The sequence below is a fragment of the Limanda limanda genome, chromosome 2 (assembly GCF_963576545.1).
Source record: "Limanda limanda chromosome 2, fLimLim1.1, whole genome shotgun sequence".
In the NCBI taxonomy this organism is placed as follows: domain Eukaryota; kingdom Metazoa; phylum Chordata; class Actinopteri; order Pleuronectiformes; family Pleuronectidae; genus Limanda; species Limanda limanda.
The window spans coordinates 18,673,272-18,697,130 of record NC_083637.1 but is presented as its reverse complement, the minus strand read 5'-3'; the positions used below and the strand labels follow the sequence as shown (position 1 = coordinate 18,697,130).

Here is a 23,859-nt window from a genome sequence, read left to right as displayed (position 1 = left end):
CTCAGAAATAGACGCTATTCACTCTCCGTGACTCAAATCACCACAAACAAACCCTGCTCGTCTCACATGGCCACAGCCCACAGGCTTATATAAAGCCCTGATCCTCGCTCTTTGCAAGAGATACCAGGAGACGCGTTACCTTCAAACCTGCTCTTCTTTGAAGAATAAGTCCGGACATGATTGACATCTCGAGAACACCCGAATTCTCCAATTGTGGAACTAGGAATTTGGTCTCAGTCCAGACGTCCTCTGACCAAGACTTGGACTGTATCATAGGGGGCAGAAACAGGCAAAGATCTCATTCCTATTACAGCCCAGAGGAAAACAAGAACTATGGTGAGCAGACGCAGACAGAGCAAACCTGTCCAAGACCTCGCTCCAGGTATGTTTTTGCTTTTACATAAATAAATAAAGTTTTAAATCCAGATCACGTCAGTTATTAGAGCAGGGATCAGCAGGCTTGTTTACATACATTTGAGTGGATTTGTGTTAAAGTGTTGGAGCAAAATTGGAAGATAGATCATGGCACAAAACAATAACAGACACAAAAGAGTATAAGTTCTATTGAAGAGATCATTAACACTGCATCAACTGCTCATCAGGTCTTTTTACAGTTATGAGACACCAGAGCTTAGCAGCAACAATGACGTGGGGAACTTCAACCGGCTCAGTCCTCTGAGGCAGAGAGCAAGTTCCCTACAACTACATCAAAAGGAGAATAAAGACAAGGATGGAGCTGGTGTTCGAGTCAGTGCCAAAAAGTCCAAGTCTAAACAAAACAAGTTGTCTCCCTCTGGAGAACTTAATGGTACTAAAAAAATGTTTTATACTAATGTGATATTTTAATATTGCACAAACACAAACAAACAGTGTTTAGAAAAATACAAATGAAAGGTATGTATGCATGTTTTGCTTGTGTAGGCAGTAAAGGCAATCTCAAGTCAGTGTCGATGATAACTATCTCCGAGTCGGACAACTGGGAGATTAGTTCCAACTCGGGAATGAAGTATGGACAGTTTGTGGACTGGGAGAAGATCGATCCTGAAGCTGCACATAGGTACCAGCAGATCCTGAGGAGCGAGCACCAACAGCTGAAAACCATGGGCCGAGAGGGATTCTGGGCCACGCCGCACACACTGAGGGCCAAGGCTTACTATCACATCATTCACAGCATCAACTGCAGGTAAAGTTAAGGCACACTGAACATCATAAATTCAATATGTCACCTTTCCGTCAAATCATTTAATTGTGGGCTGATGTGAAATCTGCAGCAGGGCTATCACCTCAGACAGAGATGTTTACTATGATCTGGCCAAGAAGCTCTTTGGAGAACAGAAGATCAGCCCCCACCCAGTCCCAGAGTACATGGAGGGAGAAGAAATACCAAGGTACTCTTTTGGTATAGTATTTGTTCAAGTATCCTGGACATGTTGCTATAATACATTTATAACATGATGATAAAAAACTGTTCCTGAAAAAACAATGATGTGTGACAACAATTACAAAAACATTCCATAAACTCTCAATATAACTGGGGCCCTTAGGAAGATTTTGATCAGAAGAGTGTAGTGACCATTATGGGATTTAAGAATCAAATGATTATGTAAAAATGCCACAGCTCAGTTATTGCGCTCTGTCTTATTTGTCAAATACTTATACATTAAAGTCTCAGCAATTGGAGCTTCAAAAAATAAAAAATATGATGTTCGAATAATAATAAAACTTAATGTCTTATCTAAACAAGGTCACAAAGTGCTTTGCAAAGAACCATTTAAAATCAGGCATTAAATGGCTTACATATAAAAATGTGTTTTGTATGTATAGTGTTGGCAAATCTAATCTCCACATGCGAGGACTTCCAGGGTCCTCGGGTACTAGAGGCAAACCCCGGCCACCCTTACCAGCCTTGATTTAGGAAAGCGTTGGTTAGAAGATCTGAGATTAGGATTTGTAGCTTAAAGGGAGTTAGCAGCTCTGTAATATAACTGGGGGCTAGTCTTTACTGAGCTTTAAAAGTCATTAAAGGAATCCTAAAATCAATCCTGGATTTAACTGTAGAGAAGAGACACTGGCAATTGTACTATTCCAGGCATGAGAAGACAAAGGCATGTATAATCTTTTCCAGGTCAGGAAAAGACAGGCTATTTATGGTAACATGGGTGTGAAAAATTAATTTTACATATCATATGTGTTATAAAATCTACTTGCTGTGTTTGCTCTTTCCTTACAGATACTGTCTGAACAAAGCTGGGCTGAACTCTGTTAAGAAGATTCTTCTTAGCCTCGGGAAACACTTCCCAGACATGAACTTTTGCCCCATCCTGCCTGCGTTGGTCTCCCTCATCCTCCACTTCAGCCAGGATGAAGCCGAGTGTTTCTACAGCGTCTCCAGACTCATCACTTACAATGACCCCAACAAGCGTTACATCGACCAGAGCTTCCTCACCTACCGCGCCTCCTGTATGACCTTTGGCGACCTTGCAAACAGGTGTTGCCGCGGCATCCGTAAGCTCATCGCTAGCTCTCACCAAAACCTCTTTGAATTTTACTCGGACTGGATCATGTGGATTTTTGCTTACCTTCCCTTCACCTACGCCATCAGAGTGCTGGACGTCTACCTCCTGGAAGGCTACAAGGTCCTATACAGGTTTGCAGCTACGGCTTTTTCACAACAATAATGACAACAATGTGATTCCTCATGACATAACCACAACTTCAAAATCTTTCAATTTGAAGGGTGGCACTGGCCCTGCTCAGCCTCTACAAAGTGTCCGTGTCGTCTCGAGTGGCCGACGTGGAGGACTTCAGAACGGACATGAAAAGGTTTGTGCAGAATGTCGCTCGCCACTGCACGGTGGAGAAGCTTCTAGAGCGGGCCTTCGGGATTCCGATGGCCACGCGGAGAGAGCTCAACCTCCTGTTCAATGCCAACAAGGACTCTCTCATGCAAAAAGGTGTCAGCATCCACCAGAACAGGTTGGTTCATACAGAAACTGATGTAGAATAGACACAGGGAGGAGTATCTTGTTATGAAATGGATGTAATGTGCAGAACTTTTCAATGATGAACGGCATATTTGTGAAAACACACAAGCTATGTATGAATTCAAATGTTCAAATAGATCCAATTCGAATCCCAGTTTCTCATGTCATTACTATTTTGAATGTTCCCAAAGGCAGACGGTGGAGACAGTGGACTTCTCAAACTTCAGCTCCAGTGTTGTGACAGGGACTGAGATGAGAGTCGTCTGGGCCTGGATACCTGAGCGCTTTGCCCTTTTCAGTCCCATCAGGCTGTTTAGCACGGCTGAACACGGAAGAAGTCTCGCCTCGTAAGTAACTTTTATTCAATGATATAATCCCACTGAGAAACTATCAATGACACTAAAAGCTGTTGTTACAGACATGATTAATGACCTGAGGGGCCTCTTCCACTGTCAAAATCTTTCTATCTTGTCATCCCTTACTTTATTTAAATGAGGTCAGGTCACCATGGATCAATAACCACTGAACACCTTGTCGCAGCACTTTCCCAGCTCTAGTTACGCAACAGAAAGAGGCGCTGTGTTTTCACTGTCAACATGTTTGCTTTGAGTGAGAATGTCAGGTGACTTACAGTTCACTGGTGGCAAAGGTATATGTTCGCAATTGCCTGAAGTTGAAACCAATACTTCCTACATGACTGTTTAGCCATCGATTACTTTTGTTACACACTGTGTAGTAAATTAAAGAAATCAAATGCTGCATTGAAGAAATGATAAACTCTTAAAAAAAAACAGTTTTTGTTTGAGATCTTAAATTTCAACCTTCACCCTCTCTTAATAATAACAGCGCTTGACTGACATGGATTTTTTGTGAGCCAATGCCAATATTAGGGAGTCTAAATAATGTTGATACCAATGAATAAATTAAAATTTAACTAAGTAGTTAATTAAATAAATAAATAAGTTGACAATCATTTCTAAGATGTTGTTTCCAAACATGATATTTTACAGGTTAAACAACTTTATTATAAATATTATAAACATAAATGTATCTTTTCCTTATTATTTATTTTGTGAAATAAATATATATACTGATTCCAAAATGTCTGTGAAAGCCTCATGTCAACAGATTTCTATTGTCAAACTGATAAATTCATTATGTTTTCTCTCACACAGACTCTACTCAAATGTGGAGGGACACGAACCAGCAGTGTTGATGATCAAAACTGTCGATGAAGAGGTAACGTGACGTGTTGTTACACTTTAATCTCAGATTAGCATTTTAAATGCCGTGATGCTAATAATGATGATAATACAATTTATGTGGTGATAAAATATTCGTGTTTCTCATTTCACAGGTCTTTGGGGCCTTCCTGTCAACGGACATGACAGAAAGAAGTAAACATGACCATGAGGGACTTACATATTTTGGAACTGGGGAGTGTTTTGTTTTCACGGTGAGACATACTCCCTCAAATAAGATAATTTTTGTGTTATATTCATATTTATTCATACAGTATGTTCACTGTGATTCACTGGAATGCCTTCCAAACTGAAACTGAGTGTCAAATAGAAATGTGATTGCTCTTTCAGCTTCGTCCCAGCATGGAGCACTACCAGCAGGCTATGATCAACATCATGACCAGAAGAGCTTCCCCACAGCAGGTTTGCATCAGCAGCAGCACCCCCTCCCAGGTGTCCATAAGCGGCAAGTTGCCAACCACCTACGCCACAGCCGCCACAAATCTGACCTGTCCTGCCGGGACCCCCCAGGACCCCAGCTACCTGACCATTCCCTTCACTGCCCCGTCAGAGGAGCCCACGACTGCTAAAGAGCCAAAGAGACCTAAGGGACAACAAGCCTATATGTTCATAGCAGGAAACGACAGAAAGCTCATCATTGGTATATCAGTTGCTGATATTATCAGACTAAAAGAACACATAGGCCTGTAAGCTGTACGTACTGATGTATTTATTTCTTCTTTTAGGTGGCGATGGGGGTCATGCTCTCTGCCTGCAGGAAGACCTAGAGGGAGGATACACAGAGCATTGTGACACATTCAAGAGCATCCCACTTGGCAAGGGATATTTCAAGATCCAGTCCCTGGAAGTGTGGGGCATCCAGAACTCTATTTCCTTTTCCCACTCTTTTCCCTCTCAGTAAAAACAAAAAAAAAAGAAAAAAGAGAGAGAGGGGGAGTAGTCACTGTGTAACTTTTGCATCTCGACGTTTTTGTTGATGCTTTTTCATTGGACTGGATTTTTTTATGTATTTGTCTTTATTTATTTCAATGGAGGGAGATTTGTCTTGACTTGATGTCTGCAGGTCAAGTTCATTTGTATAGCAAATATAACTGAGCTTTACAAGCTTGCATACACAATGGTTTGTGGGATTATAAAGTGTAAGGAGTGAAAGCAACTGCACCAAAACAAAACCCCTCAACATCTTATCACAGATGAAAGGATGACACATGATATTAAGTTAAGCATGTTGAAAGGTGCATTGCCATGATGAACTGAGGAATATAAGTAAGTAAATTCAATTAAATTGAACTGTTTGATGGACTCAAATTGAAACTTATTAACGAGTTTAGAAATTTTGAGTGTAAACGTATGTATTTCCAATATTCTGTATGAAAACCTCTGTCGCGTTCTAATGCTGTTGGAAGTGAGCGATTGTGTCGGGGGTGATCAGACCAAACATGTAATATATCCAGCACAGAAAACAAAAATGAATGAAACAATGTCAACAATAAAAATAACAGAAAGGCTGCATTCCACTGTGAATCAGTGTATGGTTTGAAAGTATCTACTGTATCTGTTGTCAGTTTAAATCTTTTAAATAAAATGAATTGTGCATGTTCTTACCACAATTTAATAACACAGCACAATGCGCACAATGGTGCATGAAGAGGCTAATTAAAAATGTAAAGAAAAAACAACTTTATAAGATTTTACACAGGGTATTTGAGGGCATCATGTACTGCAAATAAGATTTATATAAACATATACAGTTATATAAAAAGAGAAGGTGTAAGGGCAGAGTATATATATATATATAAAGTTAAAAACAGTGTAGTTATCATGCAAGAGAAATCAAGCCCACACAAACTGCAGTCCACATAAAAACCCACAACTCCTCATATTATATATTATATGACCCGCCCCTACCTTGCCGCTGATTGGGTTAGATTTACACATCAAAGGGATGATTGGTTAAAAATCTGGGGAGAACCTCAGCGTCCACCAATCAGAGGCAGAGACTGGTCGGGTGTCCGCCCACCAGGATGTGAAAGAGAAGCTGTAGCGAGCCGCAGCCATTAGCTTGTTCTCAACATGAAACAGGGCCCGTGTGAGGAGCTGCGGGAGAGAGAAGTGACAGCCGAGGCTTGTCAGGATTATTAGAGAGGTGGGAGTCCAGCTCGCAGGCCCTGTTCGTTCTCTTATCGGGTTACTGAGGCAACGCGACAAGGTTAGCTTCGGCTAAGTTAGCTAGTGTTGCTCTGGTCTGTCTGTGTGCATGCGTGTGTCCCGAGCACACACACTCACCGACCCTCCGTTTCAAAGCCAGCTAACAGTTAACCCTTACCCTTTTTTTAAAGCTCTATTAGCACACAAGCTGCACTGCTAATGTTCAGATGGGACATCATGTTTACACGATCAGCTCTGACTAGCTTGGAATCAAAGGCGCTCCCTATAACAGCATCTCATTCATCCTTAGCCTAATGGAAATACATTTTTATTGTGTAGCATGACATCACGGATAGAGGACACGTCTGATGTACAGTTCAAAGTCAAACGCTTAAGTAGTCATGTGAAAGTAGGGAGATTTAATTGTTTGAAAACACACCTGCCATGTTCCACCAGCATTTTTGTAGAGTAACACAGAATTCGTGTCTATGATACATGAAGACCACTGTACATGACTACACACTAAAGAAGTGAGGGGTGAGTGGAGGGGGATCAACACATCTGCAAAACCCCCTCTTGCTGCCACTGAATCCTACACACTGGTACTTCAAATGATTTCAGATGTATCTTTATTAGCATATATCAAGACATCAGCTGTTAAATATCCATCTAACAATGTATCTTGGAGACAAACATACAAGCAGATGAAGCCGTAACACTGTTGCTCATATTTTGTGTTTATGTTGAAACAAAATCCATCATTATCACAGCTCCTCAATATGAACATCTATCATCCCAAAGAAATCTAGCATCGCTCAGGCTACAGCAGACATATCTGAGAAGAACAGTGAGTCACTGCTGTACAATACTCATATAAGTTTGTTTTGTTGTTGTCCATAAATAGGCTGCAGTCATGGACCCAGACACAGCTTCTGACACTGAAACAGAATCGTCCGAGGAAAGTAAGTGTTGATGCTCCTTCATGTCTAATAATAAATCTGACTGTTCAACCAGTTCGCTGAGTAAAGTATTAAGAGGTTTTTCTTTTCTGTTCGATTGTTCATCAGGTTCTGGAGAAAAGTATTTGAAGGAAATCTCAGATTCAGATTTCAGTGACGAAGAGGACTCCAATCCGCCAGCTAGAAGCACTAAAGACAATTCCACTGAGAATAAGTGTATGGTTTGAAAGTATCTTCTGTATCTGTTGTCAGTTTAACTCTAAAATATGAATTGTGCACGTTCTCAGCACAATTTAATAACACTGCACAAAGCAGTGACGTGGTGCATGAAGAGGATTATTAAAAATGTAAATAAAAGACAACTTTAAAAGATTTTACACAGGGTATGTGAGGGCATCATGTATAAACTGCGAATAAGATTCATATACACATATACAGTTGATACAAAGAGAAGGTATAAGGGCAGAGTACATATATAAAGTTATATACAGTGTAGTTATCATGCAGGATAACTCAAACTGCAGGTCACATAAAAACCCACAACTCCTCACATAATAAATCTTGACTGTTCAACCCGTTCGCTGAGCAAAGTATTAAGAGGTTTTTCTTTTCTGTTTGATTGTTCATTAGGTTCTGGAGAAAAGTTTTTGAAGGCAATCTCAGAATCAGATTTCAGCGACACAGAGGACTCCAAACCGCCAGCTAGCAGCACTAAAGACAAGTGTTACCCTTGCTCCACCTGTGGGAAGGTATTTGACAGACCATCAAAGCTAGAAAGGCACAAACCTGTGCACACAAGGAAGCCGAAGACTCTTCATCAGTGTCAGCACTGTGACAAGAGTTTCACTCAAGAAGAGAAGCTGATCCGACACCAGAATTGCCACAACAGGACTAACAAGCATCCCTGCCCCGACTGTGGAAAGATTTTCAACAGGCCTTCGAAGCTCGAGAGGCACAGGCGCACACACTCGAAGAAGCCGAAAGAGCCTCATCAGTGTTCATACTGCAAGAAGACTTTCAGTAAACTGAACAAACTTATCCGTCATGAGCGGATGCACACGGGGGAGAGGCCTTTCACCTGCTCCACCTGTGGGAAAGGATTCTCCGAGTCGGGTCACTGCAAAGCACATGAAAAGACACACGAGGAGCAGCCGGAGAAGCCTCACTGCTGCCCGGACTGCGGGATGCGCTTCTTCAAGGCCTCCGAGGTCCGTCGGCACTCCCGCTCCCACTCTGGGGAGAAACCCTTTACATGCAGTTTGTGTGAAAGTTGCTTCTCCCGTTCAGAAGGGCTTAAAAGACACATGAGGAAGCACACAGGGGAACGGCCGTACAAATGTGTTATCTGCGCAAAAGGATTTTACTCTCGTCAGGATTTGAATATTCATAAATTGACCCACTCGGGGGAGAAGCCCCATCTTTGCCCCGTGTGTGGGAAAGGCTTCTCGCAGCTGGGCAACATGAAAGAGCATGAACAAAATGTTCACATTAAATCAGAGAAGTATATTTGCAACGAATGTGGGGCGACCTTCACACGGTACAAGTCTCTGACAAAACATCAGCGGACGCACACGGGAGAAAGACCCTATCTGTGCCTCACCTGTGGACGCAAGTTTTCATGGAGCCATTCTCTACGCAGACACCAGAGGACACACACGCATGGACAGACGTCTACGGAGATGTCCAAAGACACATTCAATTTGGAAGGAGCCTCTGAGATTGCCAGCAGTTGAAAAAGAATATTACAGGAGAGAACATTTGCGGTGAATTGAGAACAAATTTTAAATTTTTCTAATGATTCACTTCGCTGCTCACAGAAATACTTAAGCATGGGGTTCCCGATTCGCTTCTCCCAGTATTTTTTATGATACAATCCTGAAGGTCTATTTCTGGCATTTGATTTTTATTCATCTGTGTTGGCAATATAAATTAATGTTTGCCTAGAATAAAGGTTCCCCAACCCTGGACCAACACAGATCAGGGGTCTGTTCTGTCCAGCACAGTTTCTGGGTAGCTCTGTTAACGTCTTCCTCTCATGACAAATGTTTATTTGTCTTAAAATAGCATAGAATAGCTCTCATAAACTATAATGTTTCAATCTTTTTTTGTAATCATATATCAAATTATCATTATTATTATTTGGATTCAGCTTGTGCCAAATGGTTAATGCTGTACTGCCAGAGCAGAAAGGTGTTGGTACACTGTATTTGACTTTGTTTGACCTTGGTCAACTCTTGAAAACACCAGATGTTTTCCTCCGGTACGAGTTGTGTATAATTTGTATGAATATCAAACTTTGTCTTTCTCATTTCAATAAGATTTTTTACAAAGTGTATTGCATATATCGTTGGCTGTACTTTGTAATTGTAAATGATCTGTGTTTGTCTAGTCTCGATGACACATTGAAGTTCTTTACACTACAGTTTTTGTCAGTCACCATTCATACAGTGCAACTATGTGCAGCACTTTCTCAATGGGACGGGTTAATTGTCATGCCTGATGAAAGCTGGCATGCAGAGGAAGACGGGGACTGAACCAACGACTGATCCACGGCCGCCCAATGCAGACATAGTATCTCACTGCCAACAAATACATTGCATTGTATTGTAGATCGCTTCATTGTAAAAGCATTAAACATGGGCCTTGTATGTTTTAGATACATATTCAAGTAATGTGCTCAAATTAGATTTTAATTGTGAAATTAACTTTGACCTACAAAAAATCTACCTGGAACATTATTTCTTATAGAAAGTATAGCCACCAATAAAATCATTTCATAGAATATCTTGTATAGATTTTTTTACATTGTGTCCCTGAACTTTACCAACTTAACTAACAGAAAGCTTTGTGTTACGTTTGGAGTTAAGTTTTTTAACTTTCTAGTTTTTTGTGCATTGTCAGCTCACAAATCAAGTAACAGAGACACATGGAAATAATGTCTTGAAGAGTGTTATGGATTTTTAAAGAAATTTTACCTTTTTTATCTGTAGATTTTTTTAATTTCTAAGTGCATGTGAAGGCAGCAAAGCAGATTCATGGACTAATGAGAGCGGCCCGTGGCCCCGACTGTTGCTAGGTAACGTAATTTTGCGAGAGACAACGAGCTCAAACCGTGGCAGCGGCAGCTCGTCGAGGCACTTCCGGTGACAATAAAAAAAACTCACTGATTTGTAACGGCAGAGGCCTCTGTTGCCACTCTGTCTGCATTCATAATATCTTAAAGTTGAAAGACTAACAATACGTCTATTTTAAATGTTCTTGTGGATGTTAGTGTATTTAACTAAGAGTCTTTGGAGAAGGCCTGAGATCATGTCATAAGTGAACATTTGGGCCAAAGTCAAGTTATGATAGTAAATAAAACTGTTAATAGCTTATAAGCAATTGGAAATAATATTTTGTCAGTCTTTGCCTTCTTGTAACACAAAAACACTGAATACATTTATTCAGCCTAGAGAGTATAAATATAAATGAGACAGTGCCTGGTCCTACCATTACTAAAACTTGGTTCCTCTGAGGTATTCCCATCTACTTTGGTACAGTTGCCGTCAATAAATTTCTGCATGAGCTGTGGCAACTCCGTTCAATCAATGCTTTCATGGAGTTATTCACCATCTTATGTAGAATTTATGGCAAGGATAACAATCTACATTTCTCCTTTGGCTCATAACACTTCACTCAGGCACAGTACCAGTCACACTGTAACCAATACTGGGAATACAGTCTTTGAGTTCTTATCCATAGAAACCAAGATCAAATGGATCTGATAGATGAGGAGCCTTTCTTGATTCATTTTGAGTTCAACCCCCTGAGAGATAATGAACCATCCAATAATATTTCATAAACCTGTATTTGTCTAATTTCATACATCACAAACAACTTTAGCTGCTCTCAGCCTCCAAACACTGTGGCAACAAAGACAGCTGCCTACTCACATCAGTGGCAGCTTCTGTTGACACCGGAAGTGCCTCTTAGAGCTGCCGCTGCCACGATTTGAGCTCGCTGTCTCTCGCAAACTGACGTTACCTAGCAACAGTCTGGGGACACAAGCTACCGCTGCAACCATTTGAGTTTTCCCTTACTGCAGTTTGCTGAGGCACAGGAGCGATCTGAACTTTGAGACACTTCACTTTGCTGGATAAATTAACTTTTATTGATGACAGTAGCCTCACAAAGTATCTTAACACTCAACAGGAGGCCGAGAAAGGAGAAGTAGCCATGGCTGACAAAACACAAGGAGTCACTCAACTTGAACTGGAGGCTGTTATTGGCTTCAATGGTAAGTTTACAAACCAACTTCCAATGGTTTCTAGTTGATGTGAAGCTAATGCTAATGTGTGATCATGAAACAATATATAATTACGGGAAGACTGGTCGTCCATGTTAACTCAGGATCTTGACTCTGGATCTTGGGGTAAATAGGTATTTATTAACAAACAATGTCAGTTGTGACCTATATACAGTCTATGGCTGTTGTTCCTCATTATTATGTAAGATTAGATGTTGCTCCCTCCATGGAGATCATTTCCAAGAGTTCAGAGCCACAGTCCTTTCATCTGATCTGGGACCTTCCAGTTAGCTGCTATCAGTCTTCTAGCTGTCATGCATCCCGTTGTTAGAATTTTGCTTGTTGTGTTTGGAACAGATTCCATTGACAAAATAATTCAAAAGGCACAAAGAACAGTATCACCAATGATGATCGCAAACAGTTTATTTAGTTGTCAGTTTCTGTATTAAAACATGTCAAATCTTATAGCATGCCACCCTTTCATTTCATCAGGACACGTGTTTTCTGGCTTGAACGTACACCCAGACAAAGAGCACCTCATCTATCCTGTGGGATCCACGGTCATTCTGAAGAGTCTCACAGACGGCAAGCAGGAGTTCCTCCATGGACACACAAACAATATATCCTGTATTTCAGTGTCAAAGAGTGGATTGTATATTGCCACTGGACAGGTCAACTTCATGGGCTTTGAGGTAACATAATGTAAACCTTTGTATTATGGATTAGGATAACTCACTAAATTCCATTATCCTTAAATAGTTGTTTAATTTGTCCTATTTGATGTGTGGTATTTTTTGTTTGCATTAACACAATGTGGGCTTGAATCCTTTCAAAGTAAAGGATGAAAAAACACATTTATCCATCGGAACATTTAGAATAATTATTTACATATTTTCCTAGGCTCCAATTATTATCTGGGACTATACACAGCGAACCATCCATGCCCAGCTGACCCTCCACAAGGCGAAGGTAGAGGCGCTGTCCTTCTCTCCGAACGACAAGTACCTGGTGTCCCTCGGGGGTCAGGATGATGGCCGGTAAACATCATGTTTGCTCTAACTTGTGCTTGTAAATTGACTCAGCAAATTCTCAATTTTGTTGAGTGTGTGATGTGTGTTTTATGTGTGTTTTCAGCATATTCCTTTGGGATATTGAGAACAAGCAGTTCATGTGTGGCAGCCCAGCCTCAGCTAACAGTTCTGGTCACTGCTTCACTCTGCAGTACTCGAATACCAACGACCACGTCTTTGTTTCAGCTGGAAAGTGAGTGAATGGTGTTCCTTGTTAATGTGGCTTCAATGTTTGTATCTGCAACAATATTAACTATCTTTTTTTGGGGGGGGCAGCGAAACACTGCGAGTCTGGGAGCTGAACCTCACCAACCGGAAGATCACAGCCACAGAGTGTCAGGCAGGAAAGCTCAGGAGGATGGTGAAGTGTATAGAGGTACGAGGCCGTGAGAGTCTTTCATTCACATCATGTTGTTTATCCAGCTTATTAAACTACTTTTAACCACTTTGATGTTTATCTGAGTTTTGCTTAATGGCTTTTGTCAGTTTAACTGCTGATACAACTGAAATACAAAATGCAGAGTACACTAGATATGATAGCATTGACCAAGTTGACTTGTTTGAATATCACACAGATCTCAGAGGACGATGAGTTCATTTTCTGTGGCACAAGCAGTGGAGACATAATGAAAATCAACCTGAATTCGAGGCACCTGAGTAGCTGTGGTCCAGTTAAAACAAAATACAGCCTGGTAAGTCAGCCTCATGAGGCGCAACACGGGTCATTTCAGCTGTTGTTCACTTGCACTTGTTTATTTGATCAGCAGCTGTAATTTCTCCATTTGTGTGTATGCTCCATTTATTCTTTTATTTATAGTGTGGTAGCTTTTAGGTTATACGTCCTGTAGGTAATTCAAACAGCGCTTCAATATTGGACCAGATCTTTGTAGATAGATTGATCAATCAGCTTCTATCAAAGAACTAGAAATTTGAGAAGTGATATATAATTTGTGTACATAATACGTAATTTAAAGTCATGCCTTTTCTGTGCAGGGTGTCAGTGTCCTGAAAATACTGGAGTCTGGGGACCTACTTCTCGGATCTGGATCTGGTACCATCACTCTGTGTTCCAGTACTAACTTCAAAATTCTCAAGTGAGGATAAAAACTGTATCATTATGTCATGTACTGTATATATGTACAGACGCACACACACACACACACACACACACAGACCCACTCACACACACTGGACAGCATACTGATTTAATGTTTTACTTTGCTTTATTTTGATCTCTTTTCCCACATTAGGAAAGTTCAGGTGGAAAAGGGGGTGACCTCCATTGCTTTAAGCGGAGAAGAGGACCATTTCTATGTTGGGACAGAGGCTGCTCGGATGCACCGCATCAGTTACGTGGACTTCGAAGCTGAACTCGTGTCCAGCAGCCACACCAGTGCTGTCAAGGACGTAGCCATTCCTGCGTAAGTAGGAGACAGAGAGGAAGAGAGGAAGAGTTACAGTCATCAGTCAATGATCCCACCAGAGAGTAAAATGGCTTCTGGACTTGTTTCAGCCTTTATAATTGACTGGTAAATGTCATGCACTGTTTAATTCAGTCTTGTTTATATTATATTAATTTGTATTCATAAAAGCCTCTGACAAAAGTCCATACAACCTCCAAACAAAGAAATATCAAATAGCTTCCACTTCAGATGTGTTGTATTGTATAAGTTTGCATTGGCATTTGTTGTCTCAATCCGCATTTTCAATCTGATCACATTAGTTGTGAAAAGTACTTTCTAAAGCTTGTCATGCAGATAAGCTGAACTTTGCAAGCAGGCAACAGCAGACCAGCGTGTATTGGATTGCCTCTAATTTAGAATCAGACAGAGACAGGCCTGGTGCTATATTTCAGTAACGATCATAACAAGTAATTCAGCCAGTCAGCATATTGTTATGTAATTTTGCCCCCTGGCTGAATAAATCCCTCCCAGTCACAAATCCTTCCTCTTGTAGGTAAACGATATGCACACAAGGGAAATCCTCTGATACTCTGTACAACAACAAAAGTAAATCTTTCTTATATTATATGAACATATAGTGATGATTTCTAAACCTCTAATGTCAATAGTTGTATTTATTGCTTTGGCAAAAAAATGTGACCTTTTGTGTTTTTTACTTAAAATTTCTCCTTGTGCATAACTTCAGTACCGCATTGTGCTCACTAGAGGGTGACATATGAACGCCTCATCCATGTCACTCCATCTGAGCTTAGAAAAACTGTTTTAATTGAAGACATATTGTACATAGACGTGGGTTTGAATCTAACTCCATAATATAAATAATTCTATGGAGTTCTGGTTGTACCTTATAACCCACATTCACTTCACTAAAATTATTTTTTTGTTTTTCTGCCAGTGGAACCTCTGAATTATTTGGAACCTGTGCTGAGCAGGACATCAAGCTGTGGCACATTGACAACCCCAAAGAGCTGCTGTGCATAACTGTACCCAACAAGACCTGCAATGCCATGGACTTCATGGCTAATGGACAAAGCATCATTAGTGGTGAGAATCATCAGGGAGAGATATCTGTAAACCACACACTGGAGCTTATTGCTCCAAGGCTCTGTTTCTGTTTCTTGATGTGAACTCTAGCTCCTTGTTTATATCGCTCACTGGTGGGCATGGACCACTAACTCCTCTGCTAATATTATACTATTTACATTGTAAAATCAAACTTAACTTTTTGACGGCAGACCCCTTTGAACTGGTCTCTATTTTCCAGCATGGAACGATGGTGCGATTCGTGTGTTTGGGCCAGAAAGCGGTCGGCTCATGCTCATCATTGACAATGCGCACAATAAGGAGGTGACAGCCATCGCTGGCACAAGGTCCTGCAAGAGGATCGTCAGTGGAGGGGGAGATGGAAAGGTCAGTCGTCATTAATAGTGATATGCTTCAAACTAATAATTCAGTTTCCTCATCAAGTAAAAATAAAAACAAAGCAACACATTCCAATTCTCCAAATACCATGATAATAAATAGATTTAAAAATGTCAGTACCCATCAACCCTTCCTAGATGTGTAGTAAACAGCTGGTTACTCAACACATTACTTTCTGTACGTTTTAAATAGAGTTTTTCAAAGTGTTGCTTTGCTTTAATCTATTGTAATTCTAGGGTACAGATGCAGGGCTATAGTGCTCACACACAAATATTTTAACATGTGTGTTCAATACATTGAGACTGCATCATGACAGATTTACAAAAGAAAGACAGCATATAGTTGTACTATGCCATTGCATTGCAAATCACTGAAAGAAAGACAAGAGAGTATTTTAATATGAATAATATCTGATGTTCATTCATATTGAAATACTCCCTTGTCTGATGTTCAAAAGCGTATCCTGAGAGGCTTAATGGGTCCTCTTATTGTAGGTGCGTGTGTGGGAGCTGCAGAAACAAGGCCATCAACTGCTGGAGACCATGACAAAGCACAAAGGCGCTGTGACTTGTATCCAAATCAAGAGCGACGACAGTGAGTGTGTCTCTGTCAGCACTGATGGTTCCTGCATCATCTGGGACCTTGTGTGAGTAGAAGAACTCAAACTGTATTTAGGGCCCGAGCACTAAACCGAGTGAGACAGGATGAGGCCCTATTGAAATTGTGAGGGCAGATTAATTGGCTTTTTGAGGGCTTTAACGTGGTCAAATTCTTACCAAAATTTACAGAAAATTTGAAAGTGGTGAAAATCTATTTTTGTGAAGATACCCTCTATGCAGATATTTCTACAGAATTTGGCAAAAATCCGTCCATGTGCTGTTGTTTACACACACACACAGGTGAAAAGAGTAACCCACTTGATCGCAGGGTAATTACATTATCCAGTACTCGATTGCTAATGATACATGACCACCACAAAAAGAAATGACAATAGAAATCGAGACCACTGCCTCAAGGTCTGAGCTGCCATGAGAGAGAAATGCTGAAGTTGTCCCTCTGTGTCTGGCTGGTACAATAGGAATAAAAAGAATAAATTCCGGGCTTCAGAAAGCTTTAAATCCTTCAATCCATGGGCTTCATCACTGAGGAGAATAAAACCTTTAAAAACTCTGACAGTGGTTGAATTATGAGTGATTCTTCTCTTCGATGAATAAGTCTGTGGATTAAAGGGCAGCCGGGGCTTTTGGGATGATTACTAACAAGCTGATGGAGAAAAGAACATTAGACAGACAAGAGTCTACAACAAGGACAGGGAACTTTTTCACAATCGGGGGCCACTTACATTTTTTAAGATTTTTTTTAGGCCCATACACATGCAGACTAAATAACTGAAAACATCAATCTATCCTATGTTAGGCATTAACTAGTCCTGCCTTTCTTTTGGCAATGCTAGTTTTCAAGGTTTGGGTCTGTCTGGTTTTAGGGGGGCTTCTTTCAGTGTCAGTTTTGAAATAACTGCTCACAGCAGTAGGTTGTCGAAAACAAAGACGCTCTTCTCCTCTGAATGGGGTAAATCTTCAGGCCTCACATAAACTTTTTGGATTTCAAGCAGAGGGAGGTTGTTGTATGAACTTTGAGTTTGTCGTTGTTTTGCAGCTCAATGATTTTATGTTGTGGGTCGTCAGGCACGTCAGCTGCCTGTCAGCATATATGTTCAGTTCCTTTTTGTAAAATTTTCATCCATGCAAGAAAAGGCCTGAAGAAGGTTTGCATTTGCAGACATCATAGCAGGTTTAAATTGTTCTTACAGAGAAGGAAAACGTACAGTTTTTTTCAAACAGTGATGCACAGTTTGACTTTGTTGAGTCCTCGCATCAGCAAAAAGGCTCCTTCAGTTTTACACGTGTATGAGGTTTCAGCTTCTCAGCGTCTGAGCTTGTTCACTAGAAAACCTGCCTGTGTAACATTGTCTCTGGGTTTATCATGTTTCCAGCTGTCGTGAAGCTACATATTATTTTTCATTACGGCGACTGCATCCCTGCAAACATTCATCAAATTTAATGGCGGAAAAAATACTTACACTTTTGTTGTTTGTGTCTGTAAGGGCTGGCAGAAATGGCAGGCGTGGACCCAAATGCACGACAGGGAAGCAGAGTAGGAAAAGGCAAAGTTCTAGGTTTATTCACGGAGCAGGGTCAGATACCAGGCAAACAAATCCAATAAGGAGTAGGCGAGAGGGAGGTCAGGAAACAGAGCCGAGGTCAGGAGCCAGGTGGTCAGTCCGTGGCAAACAATGTCCGACAGGGAGTAGGCGAAAGACAGGTCCAGAGAACAGGCAGGAAAGTCACAAGGGGATCAGGCAGGCGATGAGTAATATAGTAATGCTGGAAGGTAAGGTGAGTAACGCTAACGATCAGGCAGAGGACAAAGGAAACTGGCAGGCAGATATACTGGAGGTAACTAATGAGTGGATTAAAGACAGGTGCGTATGTGGGTGGAGCCGGTGCGGAAGTGCAGAGCAGGAGGGGAGTGGCTGAATTCTGAAACGACACAGGGATTAGTATGTGAAAATAATACAAGTGAAAACATTAATAGGAGGGCGAATTCGTGACAGTGTCTGTGTTTGTCTGGTGATCAAATTGTCTCATAGCCGTAAGTGGACCAGAGGCTGGAGGTTTCCCACCCCTGGCCTAAATGAATCTGGACTGACAAAATAATCTCTCTGTACAAAGCGGACATTTTGTAGGGGTTTGTGTGTGTGTGCATGTTTTCTCTGCAAGTGGGTTTGCAAAACACTAGTTTCTTTTATTTGTGTTTTCTCATAATAAGATTAATCTGTACCTATACAGAATGGCTTGTGTACCATAGCACACACATCCAAACTTGATTAACAGAAGATGCTGGACAGAAGTGAGGAAAACCAGAAAGCATCAACTGTCACATCATTGACATGGCTCGTCTTCAGTAAACTGAAGTGGGAAGTTCATGAAGTGAGAGCACCCCCAGCATAGGTTATTCTTCAAGATTATGAGTGCTTCTGTGAAACACCCTCCTCTGGAATTTGTTTAATCTCATCCTCTGGTTCTTCTGCTTCTCTTCCTGTAGGCGATTCATGAGTCTTCAGATGATGGCCACCAACACGATGTGTAAGGCAGTGTGCTACCACCCAGAGGAACACCAGATCATTACCAGTGGCACGGACAGAAAGGTGAGCCTCCGGACTCTTACTCATTACCCATAGTGCTGTAGAAAACTGGATTGGTTTAAGGCATCTTGGTGTTTTGTAGAGCCCAACTCAAGCAATAACATTAATCTAAAAAATCCTTCCATGTATTGGTCTTGGTAGGTTTTAGGCACTGGAATGTAAGAGCTGGTTAGTAAGAATTCTTATCCCTCGCAGGAAAAAAACCATAGTGATTGAAAATCCCTCTGTGTGCAAAGAGACTGACACTCCACAATCATAATCTAGATATCTCATTATGCTGTTGTCGTTATAATCTCCACTCAGTGAAAAGCCTGTCTCTCTTGTAAGATCAGCAGACTTGCACGAGCACACACACCCTTGCCTGTCTGTAGATTAGCTCGAAAAGCTCCTAATTTGTTTCTGGGCTCAACATAATTAAGCCACCGTGTTGGCTGCTAGTCACTGTGGCAAAAACACTCAGCCCCTACAAGTCTGTTATTCTGTGAGTCATTGTGATTAACTCAGCACCACTTATTTACATAAGGTCACAAGTTCGCCGTGGCAGAGTGAAATGCTTATTTCCTTGATTGTGCACTTCATCCGCACCCTTTACACCCCGCCACACACACCAGGCCCATACGGTTGCCTCCCCCCCCCGCACACTGGGAGGCGAGGACAAGTTGTGCTGATTAACGCAGCGCTGTGGATGTGCTGAGCGAGCGGAGAGAGAGAGAGAGAGAGAGAGAGAGAGAGAGAGAGAGAGAGAGAGAGAGAGAGAGAGAGAGAGAGAGAGAGAGAGAGAGAGAGAGAGAGAGAGAGAGAGAGAGAGAGAGAGAGAGAGAGAGAGAAGGAGGGATTCATGGGAGAGGAGAGAGCTTGAGAGGAGTGCTGTGGTGTTCGTGCCTTCCTGCGGATGTGCCTATGCAACCCAAGCGTCAGCCAGATCCACCATCTGCTCATCCCAGGACACAGGCGCTCTGTCTAGGAAAACAAATACCAATGCTCTCTTTCTCTCTCTCTTTCCCTCTCTCTGCTTCTCTCCTTACTCCAAACGCATCCCTGCATGTTTCTGAGCGAGTTTAAGAGCAAGTCAATCAACGGCTAAGAAAAGGATGAGGAGAAAGAGAAAGAGACATTGTGAACGATGATGATGCATGTTTACCTCCACCTGGAATTTTATATTTCATTGCTGTTTGTCTGTCCGCAAATTTACGCAAAAACTACTGAACTGGCCTTCTTGATACAAGGAAGGACCAAGGGGTGCAGATTTGAGAAGGGTCAGATAGGTGCAGCTTGATTGAATGTAAGGGCACTGTTGTGCATTGGAAAACGTACACACTCTACTCTAGTTTGATAGTGCACAATGAAAACTAGGAAAACAATGTGGTGCTGACTGTTCTCTGATGGTCAGGAATGATATAATTAGATTCAATAGATTTTATTTTTGATTTACTAAGTGGTGATGTAGTTTTGATGCCTAACGAAAAATAGCACATATAATATAATAGAATAGAAAGCCTGTATTGTCATTGTATTCTATAACGAGAAGGGCATCCAAAGAGCACATACCTCCACCGAGGCGGATTGGCATAGAAATGTTCCGCCATCAACACACAAAGACTAATGTTTGTTACCATACAGTAACTCAATAAATTGTTTTATGTTTTACCTGTTCATTGATACATGTGAAGGATTTTCTCCTTAAATCTCTGCATTATTTCTTAAGTTTGTGTGTTATCTTACTTAATATCCACGAAAAGCAAATGAAGACATAACCTCCTTGGCGGGGGTTAAAAAATACAATGACATAAAGAGTGCTACTTTGGTTGGTGCATTAAAGTGAAACAAAAGAAATAATGAAAACAATTCATACATTATATCATATATTTGAAACAATCTCCTATCGATATAAAAACGAATAAATAGTGGCCAGCAGTTTACACAGTTCATAGTAGTTAGGTGTGAACTTAGATAACTGGCAATTTTGTGAGCCTCATTCTAACTCCACATTTAATGGACTCATTAGCCTCAGGCCTTAATGATGTCACTTCTCTTGCTGAGCAGACTGTACTCAAGTCTTTCCCGGTAAGAAGTTGAGCTGCACCAACAGTGGCCCTGACTTCTAAGACCTGCTCCTGCTCGCTGCATGTAATTAATTTACCTGGTGGCCCAGTGTCATGGCTGAGGGCCAGACTCCCAGGCCGAGGTGGAGGGAACACAGATGGGTCCAGACAACTCACACAAGCACGGGTCTCTAATAAGCTGCTGCACAGATGAGACGAGGGAGGTAAAGGTCGTGACTGCGACCATGGAGGAAGAGAAGCAAGTTGACATAGTGGAGGAATGAGGAGTGTCATTTTTAGCACACTCTTATTTATACAGAATCCTTTGTGTAAACATTATTTTCCCGTACAGAGAAGCTAGTGGTGTTTTTTGAAGGTACATCTTTGTTTGCTGTTTGTTGAAAACACTGCTTAAGTGGTCCCATGATAGTAAACACAACACACTCCTCAGCGGAATTAATTTGCATAATCTGTGCAGCTGTGAACTGCATATTCTGATCTGAGGTAAATAAGCAAGATTCATACAAATAAATTAAAAAGATCGCAGAACTTTCCATTTTTTTGTTCACGATGAATCGTTTTTCCCCATTGCAAGTGACTCGTGTTTTTCTCTTAGTTATGTTTTGCAAAGTTATTTAGTGGAAATATGAATATCGTCAGTCTGAGTAAGGCATTCTGAGGCAGAGGAACACTGTCGACTCAAACAGCCCCCACAGAAATGTTCCTGTGGCTTAAAAGGGCAGCTTACTGTTTGAGAATCACTCTGCAGTTCTGAAACTATAAATAACATCCCTTTTTTTTCCCACTGAGCCTTTTGTTCCTCTTTAATTCCAAAATAACCAACAGTATTTGATATGTCAGTCTGAGATTACATTTTCTCCTCCTCTAATGCATTATGGGCATGGACTTGCAGAGGAATGAAATCCTGTCTCAAAAGCCATTCTCGTAAACGTTGAGCTTATTCGGAGCAGCTCTTGAAGTTTTACTTTTGAGCATAACCAACATATATGAAGCTGCATTTACTTTCTCCTAGTCATTTTTTATAGTAAACAACTGGATACTGCTTATTAGCATTATGGGTCGGGCTATAGATTTTAAACAGATGTTTAAATGTGCATTTTGCTATATGATAACCCTGTGAATCCCTCTGGCCGCTTTATTTACCTTTTTATTACCTTAATACTTTTAAGATCTAATCAGTTTGGTGGTTTACTGTAAATACAGGGAGGAACCCTTCTTTGTCGCCTCTACCGTGATGATTCTGCTGCTGGTGCTATAAATAACTTCAGCTAACAAATGCCTTTTTGTGAGACGTAATACTTTGGCAGCTGTGAAGCCCCAGGGATCTTTGAATCTCATTGAAATCAGCAAACTTGTCTCACAAGTAGTGTTTGACAGGCTGATAGAATCTGACCACAGACCTGCTCATTTCCATAGAAAGTGAGAATAATGGAAGTTCAGTTTTAAGGTGTCATGTTACATATTCAGAATGTATATGATGATGTAATAGAACAAAACCATAACAAGGAGTTGTCATCAGCTTTATCGTTCGTGTAGTTTGATATTTGTCTGTTCAACAGCTATGCATCATCCATCGATAGCAACTGAATGAAGCCAAAATATCCCAGATATGGTTGCAGCCATCTTGCACTGAAGACGTAATTTGGAGCAAGTGCCTGTGCAGCAGTACATATACACTGTTTCTCCCTTGACTTCCATAAACAATGCCGATAATGAACTAACCAACATTGTATCATTTATGTGTGATTTGCGTTTGTCTCAGGTTGCCTACTGGGACGTGTACGAAGGTGCGACCATAAGAGAAGTGGAGGGCTCCCAGTCTGGTCCCATTAACGCCATGCACATCTCCCAGGACGGCAAACACTTTGTGACGGGTACGGCCCATTACACCTCTGCTGCTTGTTACATTGCTCATTTCATCAATTGACTGTATGTTTATGTTTATCCATTTCCATTTAAAATAATTTAACCAAGTCCCAAAGCTCCTGGATTATTATTGAATCAGTATTGTCTTGCCTCTGGTTATTTTTATGAGGCTTCTTTACACTCATACATTGAGTGGTTTCATCTCCTCAGAGCTTTTGTTTTGACGTCCTTGTCTAATATTACAACACAAGCTCTGCTCAAACTTACTCCTCCATTTCTCGCCCTTCCACGCCAGGTGGAGACGACAAGCTGGTGAAGGTGTGGGACTACATGGAAGGCACAGTGACACACGTGGGGGTAGCTCATGGTGTCACTATCACCAGCATCAAGATGTGCTCCAACAACCGCACCTTAGTCAGCACCAGCGCAGACGGAGCCGTTCTCCGCTGGAGGTTCCCTCATCCGTCTTCGCCCTAATGTGACACTCCATGAGGAAGCAGGAACATTCAATCCAGTGCCACCACATTCCCACTGAAACGTGTAATCTTTCCTCTGACTTGGCAAATACTGTCATGAGTCACTGGTCTTACATTCTTACTTTGTTGTTACACTCTTAGAGTAAGGAAATAAACATATTTTTATTCAGCATCAATAACAGCAGGTGTATAAAGCTGGTTCCTTTCTCAGGAGTAAAGGGACATCACACACAGAAGTGAAGCGATCGCACTTTTAGAGAAGTGCGGGCTCTTCTGTGATATTCCCCCCCAGGAGCTGAATAGGTGGGAATCCACCGAGCGACACTTTACATAAATATGAAGTTACACGTCAAGGCACGGGAATATATTATTAACATCAAAGAGCGTGCGCTATGTGTCTTTAGACTGTTGGAGAACGACAGGATTAATGACATTCTACATACTTTCACAGGGCTTTATTATACAGCACATTAAATGCATACTTTACCTTCGGATACGATTCCTCTGTCTGCAGTGGCGGAGGGAAGGAGGAGGCCCAGATTCGTGGCACTTAAACACATGGCTTCTGTCAGCTAATCTATCAGAGGGGATTCTCAAAGGATTCTGGTTAAAGAGGGAGGCAACGCACAACAGAGCCTCCCAGACTGTCTGATCTG

At 41.3% G+C, this 23,859-nt stretch overlaps 3 protein-coding genes across 4 annotated transcripts; all 3 read left to right on the top strand.

Moving 5' to 3' along the window:
• The first annotated feature begins 176 nt into the window (after positions 1 to 176).
• Positions 177 to 5,147, top strand: LOC132996213 (TBC1 domain family member 24-like). Its single transcript, XM_061066547.1, has 12 exons — positions 177 to 382; positions 603 to 808; positions 922 to 1,183; positions 1,272 to 1,388; positions 2,231 to 2,647; positions 2,737 to 2,976; positions 3,176 to 3,331; positions 4,160 to 4,223; positions 4,342 to 4,440; positions 4,577 to 4,648; positions 4,757 to 4,886; positions 4,972 to 5,147. Exons 1-12 carry the CDS (start codon positions 177 to 179, stop codon positions 5,145 to 5,147), a joined length of 2,145 nt encoding a protein of 714 aa, XP_060922530.1.
• A 1,149-nt stretch (positions 5,148 to 6,296) lies between these two features.
• LOC133024513 (zinc finger protein 883-like) lies at positions 6,297 to 10,109 on the top strand. 2 transcript variants are annotated; one of them, XM_061091659.1, is made up of 4 exons: positions 6,297 to 6,392; positions 7,299 to 7,356; positions 7,462 to 7,569; positions 7,984 to 10,109. In XM_061091659.1, the coding sequence occupies exons 2-4, from the start codon at positions 7,308 to 7,310 to the stop codon at positions 9,084 to 9,086; spliced, it is 1,260 nt and encodes a 419-aa protein (XP_060947642.1). In that variant the 5' UTR covers positions 6,297 to 6,392; positions 7,299 to 7,307; the 3' UTR covers positions 9,087 to 10,109. The 2 variants fall into 2 exon arrangements, with proteins under 2 accessions (XP_060947642.1, XP_060947635.1); XM_061091652.1 differs by having other exon boundaries at positions 6,297 to 6,455.
• A 1,459-nt stretch (positions 10,110 to 11,568) lies between these two features.
• Positions 11,569 to 23,204, top strand: cfap52 (cilia and flagella associated protein 52). The gene is made up of 14 exons (XM_061084952.1): positions 11,569 to 11,629; positions 12,131 to 12,330; positions 12,539 to 12,675; positions 12,773 to 12,901; positions 12,985 to 13,084; positions 13,284 to 13,400; positions 13,702 to 13,802; positions 13,959 to 14,129; positions 15,067 to 15,215; positions 15,436 to 15,581; positions 16,088 to 16,239; positions 18,699 to 18,801; positions 22,624 to 22,735; positions 23,023 to 23,204. The coding sequence occupies exons 1-14, from the start codon at positions 11,569 to 11,571 to the stop codon at positions 23,202 to 23,204; spliced, it is 1,860 nt and encodes a 619-aa protein (XP_060940935.1).
• Positions 23,205 to 23,859: the final 655 nt, after the last annotated feature.

What these genes read in the sequence shown, in the direction of transcription:
- LOC132996213 (XM_061066547.1), top strand. Translation starts at nt 177, where the DNA reads ATGATTGACATCTCGAGAACACCCGAATTCTCCAATTGTGGAACTAGG. An exon ending in TCAAAACTGTCGATGAAGAG is followed by an intron (nt 4,224 to 4,341) that starts GTAACGTGACGT and finishes CTCATTTCACAG; the next exon opens with GTCTTTGGGGCCTTCCTGTC. An exon ending in GAAGAGCTTCCCCACAGCAG is followed by an intron (nt 4,649 to 4,756) that starts GTTTGCATCAGC and finishes GGGACCCCCCAG; the next exon opens with GACCCCAGCTACCTGACCAT.
- LOC133024513 (XM_061091659.1), top strand. Translation starts at nt 7,308, where the DNA reads ATGGACCCAGACACAGCTTCTGACACTGAAACAGAATCGTCCGAGGAA. An exon ending in AACAGAATCGTCCGAGGAAA is followed by an intron (nt 7,357 to 7,461) that starts GTAAGTGTTGAT and finishes ATTGTTCATCAG; the next exon opens with GTTCTGGAGAAAAGTATTTG. An exon ending in CAATTCCACTGAGAATAAGT is followed by an intron (nt 7,570 to 7,983) that starts GTATGGTTTGAA and finishes ATTGTTCATTAG; the next exon opens with GTTCTGGAGAAAAGTTTTTG.
- cfap52 (XM_061084952.1), top strand. Translation starts at nt 11,569, where the DNA reads ATGGCTGACAAAACACAAGGAGTCACTCAACTTGAACTGGAGGCTGTT. An exon ending in TCAACTTCATGGGCTTTGAG is followed by an intron (nt 12,331 to 12,538) that starts GTAACATAATGT and finishes ATATTTTCCTAG; the next exon opens with GCTCCAATTATTATCTGGGA. An exon ending in CGGCAAACACTTTGTGACGG is followed by an intron (nt 22,736 to 23,022) that starts GTACGGCCCATT and finishes CTTCCACGCCAG; the next exon opens with GTGGAGACGACAAGCTGGTG.